The sequence below is a fragment of the Mytilus californianus genome, unplaced genomic scaffold, assembly GCF_021869535.1.
Source record: "Mytilus californianus isolate M0D057914Y unplaced genomic scaffold, xbMytCali1.0.p SCAF_6, whole genome shotgun sequence".
Lineage (NCBI taxonomy): Eukaryota > Metazoa > Mollusca > Bivalvia > Mytilida > Mytilidae > Mytilus > Mytilus californianus.
Window position 1 is genome coordinate 100,684,838 of NW_026262712.1, and position 12,108 is coordinate 100,696,945.

The 12,108-nt window shown below is 33.1% G+C and overlaps 1 protein-coding gene across 2 annotated transcripts in view; it reads right to left on the reverse strand.

Moving 5' to 3' along the window:
* Positions 1-2,908: 2,908 nt before the first annotated feature.
* LOC127704231 (uncharacterized) overlaps positions 2,909-12,108 on the reverse strand; it is a 51,901-nt gene continuing 42,701 nt past the window's right edge. For both annotated transcript variants that reach the window (XM_052208185.1, XM_052208184.1), the window contains exons 22-23: positions 6,233-6,661; positions 2,909-3,961 (exon numbers count right to left, since the gene is read on the reverse strand). In XM_052208185.1, the coding sequence (XP_052064145.1) occupies positions 3,805-3,961; positions 6,233-6,661 (586 nt within the window). In that variant the 3' untranslated portion in view covers positions 2,909-3,804. The remainder of the gene's footprint in view (positions 3,962-6,232; positions 6,662-12,108) is intronic.

Sequence of the window (12,108 nt, forward strand, 5' to 3'; positions counted from 1 at the left end):
GAAGAAGAATTGATTGCCAAATCGAATTGATAGACGTTAAATATTTGATTATATTATTTCTAGACATGATCGGGCAGTAGTTTGCTATTTGCCCCAGCATTAAGTCTAAATGAGTGCACTTTTGGGCGGCTGTTCGTCTGTTGGCTTCGGTAACCGCCTCGCCGTCATCAGCAAATCCACGCAAATGATGGGCGTTGGTTTTCTTTTTCCATGTGAATCTATCCACTAGAAATTCTGCAAAATTTTGGTCAAGAGATAATGTATATTGTAAATTTTGTCTCCATGCTTCGAACGAGGTAATAGTTTCTTGTTTTGTGAGTGCCCATTGTTTTAGAGCACGTGTGCCTGCCATGTTTCACAGATCGATGAATGCAACAATAGAAAATGTTGGCTGTGTTCGTCTCAGATGACAAATTCTCCTGCTTTTCTTTTTTTCATTGAAGAATGGCCAAGAGCTGTACGATTCAGCTGTGGGTAAGCTTTTGACCGCTGCCACCACGCCAATAAGCAGAGAGAATAGAAACACAAGTGATCGGTATGAAGACACATTTATTAATGATCGTGAGGCGGGAAACAATAAGGGTGGAAAACCCCATCATTAAACATACATGTACATTAACTATGGAGTAAGGGAGATAATACAAATCAATACATGTAACAATCAATACAATAAATTGACGAAGTACCTATACAAAGGAGCCTCATTAATAGTTGTCATTTTGTTCAAAAACTTACGATTAGCTTTCCATGGCTTTTAAATATTCGAATTATGGTATTCCTGATGAAGATAAATCCAGGAAAGCGCCTCGGACACATGCAATTTATAATGTATTGTTTTCATTTGTTTTAGCCCCGCATCTATTTGTAAACTTGTTAATCAGTAAAGCTTTAAACACATTATTATTATTTCTCGTGTTTACAAATTAAACATATCTGTATTGACAACGAACGATAAAAGTGTCACCGATGTGATAATGAAACTATGAGACTATATAATTATATATAGTTATAGCTGTTTTTTATTGATTAATTGATTAAGCCATTTTAAAACATGATGAAACAAAAAAGAAAATGCTATAAAAAAATTGAAAACGTTTGATGGTTAAAAGTTATCAACGCACTAAATCAAATTTATACCATTAATCAGCGGACACTTTAATTGTTATTATATGAAAAATGTTGCATTATTTGCTCGGGATCTAATTAAAGTGTATAACGTTTAGTGTCTTCTTTACCCTTGTCATATTTTGATGTGTATTTCACCATTTATTTCTATCGTTTAGTTTCGTAAAATACTTTTCTGAACATTTGAGATACTTAGAAACAAGTACCAAAATGTGCATAATTTTAATGTAAAACAATTAATGCCCCTCCTAACCTGGGACAGTAGTCTAACAGCACAATTAAGAATAAACTGTGAAAATTAGTTGATATAGCACTCATCATTCCACATAAGCACAAACAACATCTTACAAAAAAGACTATAAACAAAAAGTAACGATCTAACACGGCCGAAACTACTGATGAGGCAGACGATGCAAGTGCAATTGCCTCGTCTGAATTTTTGGCAAAACAAAATGAGAAAAAGTAAAAAAAGAAAATGGAGAAAATGGAGAAAGCTAGGCAAGCAGGGGTAGACATCCTTGCATTTTCATATAAAGAATTAAGTAATGCATACTTAGAATGATAATTAAAGTTGACGTGCAGCTTCTGTACTTTTAAATTACGTTACGTTAGGCGTCGAACTCTCTGTCTGATTACCATCGCCAGTAAACCGGCGTTTGGTTTTGCAATTATTTATTTCCCACGAAAATGATAATGGTTTTTGTTTCCACATTATCAGAGCGCAAAGTAAATCAAAATTTAAATAATTCGAATTCTACACCCCACACTTTGTGTGCATTTCTTTTTCAAATAAAATGAAGATATGAGGCATTTTCAATTGTTTTGCTATACCAACCTGGCCTCTATTCGAAAACAAAACATGTATTTCGGATGGATGAAGCATTTGTTTGGTTTAACGCTGAGTGGGCTTTATGTCAGCTATTTAATGGAGAGCAGGTTATGTGATCATTCCATTCGAATGTTAAATGGACAGGACAAGACCTAATTATATAAGCAGACTTACAATTTGATTCCTTGATACTATGAATGTATATGGAGTATTGTGGGAGTACTTCGGGATTGCGAAAAAAGACTGTCGTACAATTAAACATGTTAAAGGTGGTTCGAGAGTATTAAATTTGTATCATTATTGATTCGAGTGTTATGCATTTATAACATTAGCAAAATAAATTAATTATTCAATTTCAAGAAAGTAGTCAAACGATGGGATCTTGGTGGCACAAGAAAGGTCGAACTAGCATTCACAGACAGTAACTAGGTTCCACTCTTTGGGCTTTATTAAAGTTATTGAAAATGTGTGTTATTTTAAATGAAGCGTTGACCACACACATTTGTCGCGATTTCCCTACTATCAAACATGCCATTGTACCCTACTATAAATGGATACATGTTTAATGGTAAAAATTCAAGACATAGTCTAATAGCCTAATGCCTTCATACGGTAAATATGATAGAAAACAGATGTAACAAGATATATTCCGAACCCTAATATTACAATTTTCCGTCAGGGGGCCTCAGTCGGCGGCCCAAAACCCCTGCCTCGTCTGTTTCTGAGGCCTAGTTACGGTCCCAATTCTAATAGTTCTCGCAGTTACTGAAAGCTAGTTCAAAGCCAATTACATTTAACAAATGAATAATATTTCCAAAACCAAAGTAGCAATCAGTACACGCCCAATGGATATAGTTTTAAGACATCAATAAATTGAGAAAAAACATGACCTTGTGGAATGACAGAATAAAAGGAATGGCAGATGTAGGGTTATAAGTGTTCATAATAGATATACTCAATTAGTTATGTTTTATTTCATAAATAAAAAAAAACATCCAATTTCCGATAAAATCAACATTCAAAAATTATATTACACTCAGTCCGTTAAATTGATCACCTTTCAGAATAAGTTTATAAAAGGATCGATAATTTACGTAACTTATTTAATGCAGTCTTGGCTATATTTATGGATATTTATGGCTATAACGTTCATTAAAATGTATAACGTTACCAAATACGTATACGCCCGCAAGGCGAACGAGTTTGGAAATATACACACGGATGGGGGGGAAATGAAAATCACTATCCAAGAAAATTAACAATAGGAAACGAAAAAAACATCCTTTACTTTAAAGTTTTGAATAGAGTTTCACATGTTGCTGTTCATATTAATTTAATTGATAAATTCAATAATATTGAAGATATTTTTGCGTAAAATAAACAAATCTTTACCGAGTTTGACAATAAACTGTGATTTATAACAATACAGGAACAAGTCTGCCATATAATGAGCGCTATTGGTGCCATATGAAACTTTTTTGACGTAACGTACATAAATGTCAAGGGAAATTTATCGCTTAAAAAGAAGGGCGGAAGATACCAAAGTGTTATTCAAACTCATAAGTCGAACACAAACTAACAATCCCATGGCTAAAAACGAAAAACGATCAGAAGAAAACAATAGCTTACAAAACACAACATAGAAAACTAATTATCTCATTACACTTCAGTAAGTATATCGAGCACATTTATCGTTTTCAAAACAAAGAAAGTCGATTTTAGCGATTTTGCATAGATTGGCGAATGTACAATATTTCAAATTCTTATATACAAAAATATTTACTTTAAAACAATTAGGTAATCTAACACAAAAAGTGTTTCCATGTTTGTCTTTTTGAAAATATTATAGACTACATTAGCTCCTGATCAATCATGTCTTCTAATGATAAATCATCATCATTATACAGGTACGTCGAAGCAGAATATTCATATGTTGCCGAATCAAATGTGTTCGAATCCAACATTGACGACATTACACCGAAGCCAAGGCGATTTCGAGGTGGTGCTCTACAATAAAGGAGTGTATTATATACTTAGTAGTAAATATAGATTAATTGTATGTGTAATACAATCATTGGCAAGCGTGCTGTATCAGCCACCCATGATGATATCGATATCAGCATGGTTGCAAAGGCTTTATCACACCTTTAATCTGTATGACGTCACGTCATCGATTGCAGTCACTGTTGCAAATGCTTTATCAAACCCCTAATCTGTATGACGTCATGTCAAACCTCTAATCTGTATGACGTCATTTCAATCCCCCTTATCTGTATGACGTCATGTCACATAAAACACATCTATGTGAGGTATATGTATATAATAAAGTGCATATAATATGGCTTTTTCAATATCACACACCGTATCAACCCGAGATATATAGATTCTACCACTGCATCGAGTGTGATACGATATTTATCCACTCTCGACAGTTAAATTTTCAAATTTAAAACGCGAGGCTCGCCGAGCGTTTTAAATATTTAAAATTTAACTGTCGAGAGTGGATAAATATCGTATTACACGAGAGTTGGTGGTGGAATCTGTTTGTCTTATGATTTTCAAACAATACGCAGGCAAATTTATTCCTTCTTTTCGAATGATCTGCAAAAAGATGTGTTCTTTCTATGTGACGTCATCAGGCATGGTCGCCTTTTTTCATGCCGTCACAATAGGAAATTCAGAGGAAAGCAAGAAAATTCGACGTCATAATCGGATTTTAACCAATGAAGAACTGAGATCAAACGAATCACACGTTGATTAAATTTTTTATATACAATGGGTGCAGAAAGGGATAAATTGACGAAGAATTAGAGAAACCAATATAATCCCAAGAGCTCTGATGTGATATTGAAAAAGCCATATGATATTCTCTATATAATTACATTGGAGGTAATCTCTAGTTACCGTACGCATTTTACATTTAATGGTCAATGAATTTGTCCTTTTACTATTGAAACAAAGGTTTTGAAATCAAAGTGCAGATCATACGAAAGATTGAGAACATTTAATGCCATAGAAATAAAATCGTTTAAGGAACCCTTTAGTGATAAAAAATAGTGTGCATGTATAACGCTTCTCATGAACGAAGTAAGCAGTCGCACATATACCACAATTTACCAAAATATCTGCGAATGGGTCATCGTAGCATTATTTACGTGTAAAGTATGTCCAGTTTAAACGCCTGTAGTCAGTATGTGAGGAAATATTAAATAAACCATTAGTTATGGCTTCCTTAAGAATGATCTTTTAATGTCTGCAGTATGATATTGAACGATAACAAATCAGAAAGAGACCAACCATGACCAAAAGTAAACATACTTATCTTATATATTTAATTTGACAGCGTCAGACGTTCTTATTTATGACACCTTTCGAATGGACAAAATCGTTACATTGCCGTATAATTCATGAACAAAACTAATTGTTTACAGTGCAATTTCCTCTATCCCCCATTCCCTCGCCCAGTACACTTCTGTTCTGTACATTGAGGATGAGAAGGTGGATAAGGAAAGTGTATGTGATAAGAATTATAAGTAATGCACTGTCCATACTAGAGACTGTATTTGTTGACAGCAAAAGACACGAATCTTGGGCCAGTATTGGAATGTCAATGATACCTGTTCACGTCTACTTAAGTATGAGCATTCATGTCTTCATAGTATTTTTGTTTTGTTTTTTTTGATAAAGTACATGATTGGCTGTTTTATCATTAATATCGTTGCACACATAAAAAGACTTCTAATTATCTATAGTTAATGGTTTCTCTACCTGTATATATATATATATCGATTTATGTTTCTGTATAATTATGCATGTATATCTTTTTATTTCAGTACACATAAGTGCCCAGCAATTATAGAAAAAAAATGTTTCGAAAAATGCTGGCGGTCTTAACCGAAACACTTGTTAAATGAAAATTACGCTTTTCTGGACATACGTGTTTCTCATTTCTCGTTTTTATATAGATTAGACCGTTGGTTTTTCCGTTTGAATGGTTTTACACTAGTAATTTTTTGGGGCCCTTTATAGCTTGCTGTTCGGTGTGAGCCAATGCTCCGTGTTGAAGGCCGTACCTTGACCTATAATGGTTTACTTTTATAAATTGTAACTTAGATGGAGAGTTGTTTCATTGGCACTCATACGACATCTTCCTATATCTAACCTGCATCAGGGACGTACAAAACCAAAATCATGTGAAAGCAAATGATGAATAAATACGCAACATTTTTAACGAAATTATCATTTCAGTTCACGTGAATGTCAATGTCAGATCATTACCTCTCTGTTTCCTCCAACATAATAATTTCCTCGTCTTGCATAAATTCAGTCAAATTTATAAATGACTTAATTTTCTTTTGAACTTGTAGTGCCTCTATTTTAGTTTCAATCTCTGATCCACTCGACGCAGACAACATTTGTTTTCTAATACTATTTATGCAAAGCATTGACAGTGATCTTGTACTTTTTCTGAAAGTTTCCAAAAAGTTCCAGAAATCTGCTTTTGCTTTTTCCATGTTTATTCTGTTGCATCTTTCATATTTGATTTGAACAGTTGACACATCCAGTTTACTTATATCAAAACTGTCAATCCATTCCTCCTTTTCAATTTCCCATCCACATCGTATTAAAAAGGTTGCAGCAGTTAACAATCCGTTTTTTATGAGGAATAAAAATGACGATGTTTCATTTGGAAAATCTGGTATCATGCTAGAATGCAAAAAAAAAAATAAAAACATATTTTTAAAACTCACGTATGTGTGAATGCTTTAACATCCATCAAAATCTGGTAAAATGAATTATCTATGTTATGAAATTATCAAGTAGATCATGTTATGATGTAATTTTCAGTGTACTGTGTATACTGTGGAATCATTATTATTCGTGAAATACCAAGTTTCGTTGATTTCGTGGGAACAGGTGAATCACAAATTTAAATGGCAAACGAAGTACTGTTAACACATTTGCAATAGGTTTATATACTAACTTTGACAAAACGACGAAATCAAATATCCACAATAATAGTTTCTCCCCGATCCTAATAAGTATATAAAATTGAGAATGGAATATCTATATAGAATCATGTGCAAAACAGTGTAGCCGAGACCATTGATTGGCGCGCTAAAATATCCCATTGACTGGGTCAGATTAGGTGAACGTTCGTCTGTAACGCCCACAACTCACGACGTATTTATTATAAACATTTAAACTGTGGGGTTGCCAAAGGGTCTCAGTATATATACGTACTACAGTGCACAGTATATTATATACATATTTTATTTGCGATCATAAAATGTACGAAGTCGTCCATTACTATGTAAATTGGGTCGATTAAAAAAAAAGCTGAATATGTTTCTGTTGCCAAGGGTTTTTCACAAGTATAGTAGTTAGCAGAAAAGATCATCAAACTATACATTGTATACTGAACTGCGGCCAAGCTTAGCGAAAGGTCGTGCAACATAATCAGTCAAACAAACTTTATTAGATTAACTCGTTAAGGAACGATCGTTTTCATTGGTCAATTCAAACCTTCGACCTCACACCTGCGAAAATAGAACACGCGTACTATAAAGCTGAATGGACTGATCAGTATTCACGTAGCCGGTCAAGGTCGTTAAAAACTTCCATCGTCGTATTCACGTACATGATTGTGTTCTTGATTATCCCATGGCAATTCTAGCTTTTATACATGTGCATGTAAAATTTTAAACTTTAATCTTAACAGTCACGTCGAAATATTTAATTCAACTGTCTCCTCTCAATTGGTTCTGGATTAAGGGAGCTACCATTTTATTTTGATTGGGGGTGGGGGACTTGGATGACACATTTTGTCCTGCATTTATTTTTAGTTGTTATCTCTGTCCTGTCTTTCTATTTTTCAGTCTGTTAGGTCCTGACTATATTTATTAGTTTATCCTGATTTTTTTACATAAATCGTCATCCTGCCTTTTTTTGTCAAGTTGCTCACCCTGCCTTATCTTTTATTCAATCGACTTGATGAATTAACGTTGTACTTGAAATGAAACCGTACTTAACTACAAAAATAACCAAATTACATACTAAAGATATTGCTCGATTTTTATAGTAAATGGGTTTGTGTTATAAACTGTCATGTTCATTATTCATATTCTTTCATAAGTTTTAGGATAGTGTGATTTTTTTCTGATTTAGTTTACTTGATTTTGAAGAAAAAAATCCCGAAATTCTAAGTAAATTCAGAACATGTAACCAGCCATGCTTTGTTTAGAGAAAAAATAGAGATGGCAAACCATGGCACAGTGGAAGGAAATGTACTTTATAAACTCCAGCGATATACTTTCTTAATTTATAATTAACTGTTTTGCTATCCTCGGTTGAAAATTATATATTGTAAATATTTAAATAGTTGCATAGAAAACAATCAGTTTTAAACAGTGTGGTTATTCACTAAATGTATTGATAAAAGGTGACTCCATTTTTGTACATACTTTTACAGTAGTCATCCTTAATTTCTTAATATTTCGTTTATAAGTTTATCATACATGTATGATTTTGTATCTCATTTTAATACGCACGCATACCACACGTTACTTTGGCGGATAGTTCAACAATGTTATGCAAAGCTCTATTCTTACGGTATGAAATTAAAGGATAAATTTTCAACCAATTAAAATCGAAAACAGTACATTTATATAGTTCCTTACAAACTACGACATTTCTCACAAGTATTTATTTATTTTTTAGTTCCACACATGCAAAAATAAAATCTTCGCCGATGAAACATTTCAAACCTTTTTACACCAACATGCCTTCACTGAATTCATTTGAATTTCGTGGTGACCATGAAAGTACATTGCATAGTACATCTATATTCACGTGCACACATGATACGATCTTTCGGGGACATTTGCTCGTTTATGACACGTCATTTCTGAATGACCAAACGCTTATCTACTTTATTTTCGTTTTATTGCATGAAAACAATAAAAGAGGAATGTGCAACCCATCATAAATTTGAAATGAATCAGTATTATGAGATCCTTAATATAAGTAACTACGAAATTGTCAGGATAATAACCTAGCGTCAATATGAAAGAAATTAAAGTGGTTCATACATTCATCCGTATAAAAGCGGCACATGTATTTTATTTTATCCTTATATTTTTCATAGTGCGGTACAAGTGCTGCATGCATAAAGAATATTACTTAACACAAATTATTAGTATAATATTTCGACCCCACTATTTGAAATTAACAAAATACTTATTTAATTATTTCGACCAAAATCATTGTTTTTTACGTTCGTAGTAACGTAGTACATTCCATTGTCGGTCACCTGTGTCAATTCACGTGCACACTACAATTGTTGTTGTATTTAAATCTTTCGGCCAATGAAATGAGACGTTACAAGTTGTTTGTTTGTGATACGCCAGAATGTTATCAATGAATTATCAATCGCTAAACTTGACTGTACCTATTCAAAAACGTAAATGCAAATTTCACAAGGCTTGATCCTAATAGCCTTTTTACTGTCTAATAACTTGCAAGTACGAAAAAGACAGGAAAGAAGTATATTTTGTCTATATGTTTTGTGTTTGCACACTTTTTAAAGTTGATCATGCATTCGTTCTAAAATAAAATTTTGACCAGATAAAAGTTAAAAGATGACATAATTGGACAACCGCAATTGTTTAATCGCTTTGACGTCCGAAAAAAAGATAATAATCAACACATCCATTGTAACTTTTAAAGCCAGTTAAATCCTTTTTTGCTGAAAGATCGTCCGATATCATAAAAATTCATTATCAAAACATAACAAAAACACAAGTAAAGAACGTTTAAGTATTCAATATAAATCAAAACACAAAGGTTATTCCTGATTAGTTTTTCGAATTATTTTATTTAGGCGTTGAGACCCTTTGGTGACCCCACAGTTTAAATGTCTATAATAAATACGTCGTGAGTTGTGGGCGTTACAGACGAACGTTCACCTAATCTGACCCAGTCAATTGGATATTTTAGTGCGCCAATCAATGGTCTCGGCTACACTGTTTTGCACATGATTCTATTGCAACACATTTTCTAACAAATGATTATTTTCAATTTAGGCTAAAATGTATAATTGTAGAATTTATGAGATGATCATAATTGGTAATAAGTGATCAGGGTAGTATATTTCACAATATTTAAATTTAACTAAAAATAATATTTTTGTTTTGCTAGATTGAAAAGCTTTTTAAAAAAATCTCTTTCATCCACAATTCATTCATGCTTGTCAGTGTAATGATAGAAGAGAGTCGAAATGTACGAAAGGAACATTTAAACTCAAAAGTCGAACGAAAACTGACAACGCGATGGGTAGAAAAGAAAAAAAACCAACAGAAAAACAACAGAACACAAAACACAACATAAAAAAAAATAAAGACTGATCATCACGAACCCCACCAAAAAAATGGGGTAGATCTCAGGTGCTTCAGGTGGGGGAGGGGGATAGCAGATCCTGCTCCACAAGTTGCAAATGATAGCTAAACATTAACGACGCGAATCTCTAATATAATTTAACTTTGTTTACTTCAAAAAAAATAACCTATTTTTTTTAAGCTGAAATTAATTGATCCGTACAGAAGCCTTTTAAGAGAACACATATTTTATCAAATTAAAAACAACAAAAAAGCGCCAACTCGATCGATAATGTGGATACAATTCTTATTTTCTAGTGCTTCATGCTTATATATATGGACGTGTATGCAGATATCAGTGAGTTAATCACATGTGATGTGGCGGCATGGTAATAAACATTATCATCCATTATGACAGACAAAATAGCTGATCTGAAAGGTAAACCATCTACTTGCCACTATACATCATGTACTGTGTTACAACCCTAGATGAAACCGACGAGGAAAGGCATAATATAGATAATCAAAAGCTATATTTTATATAGCCTAGTTGGTCGAGTGGTCTAGGTCGCTGGACACGGTGCATGCGATGTTACCACGATGTCACAGAAGTAAGGGTTCGAATCCTGCTGAGGAAGCAACAAAAATCTGCCAACGCAAAGTTGAAGACCTAACATTGTTGGTCTAACTTTGAAACGAATATATATATATATATTTAGTAACTACTCCTTTCCAACGGGACACTTTCGAACGGGGTATAGTGTAACAGCTGCGTATAACAGCATATACAATGAATATATACAAACAAGTACAAGATATTCATATTTCATTATAAGAGTAAAAAATATGGTTCATTAAAAATAAGACAGCTTACAAAAAAAAGAAATAATAACATTGTGTTCAACCTTAAAATAGAAATTAAACCAAGAGTTACATACATCATAATGCACAGACAGGTCACATTTAAAACTTTAAGTTCCAATACCAATGATCTGAGCGACTACATTTCATTCAACATGTTGTACTTGAGTAATTGGTTTGTCAGAAGATTTCTGATAGTATTTTGCGACAAGTTTAAGATTTTTTCTTTGTATAGTTAGTCGGGTGCGATATGGTAATGGTATCCGACCGTCTGTTCGTCCGTCCGAAACATATCAATATTCAAAGACTATTTGATCGAACTCTTTCATACGTCGTATTCTCTTGACCGCGCTATACCGGCAGTTTCATTCGAAAATTTATTTAAATCATTAATAAAATGATACACTGTGAACGCAACTCCTGTGAGTCAGTTTTACAAAAAATCTCTCATACTTAGTAGGATAGTTTTACTCACGTGTAATTGATCAAATTGTACAGCCATTTTTGATTCGATAATTATACAATTGTTTAGCATATCCGTATAAGGGGAAATAACTTTTACAGTTATTTTTTTTCTAGAATGATAAATTTTCTTTTTAACACGTAGCAGGAAAATAAGTTCGTCGACAACATTTTTTCTTTTTTTATTATTTTCTTAAATGTTGCATTTCTGTAAATATAGACAATGCAATTTTCCATAGTAACTCCCTTTGCGGCTAAAACTGTGACACTTTTACTATGAAGTTCCGTGAAAAATTATATCCTAGAATGGAAAGTTGATATGCACTACTATTTTATCCAAAGGTAAAAACATACGGCATATTTTCAACATTTATATGCCCTGAACTTGTTAGAGTTTAAACTTATACTAAAATTATGTACTACCACTACCTTTACTGTTTGCCTACTTCAGAATTC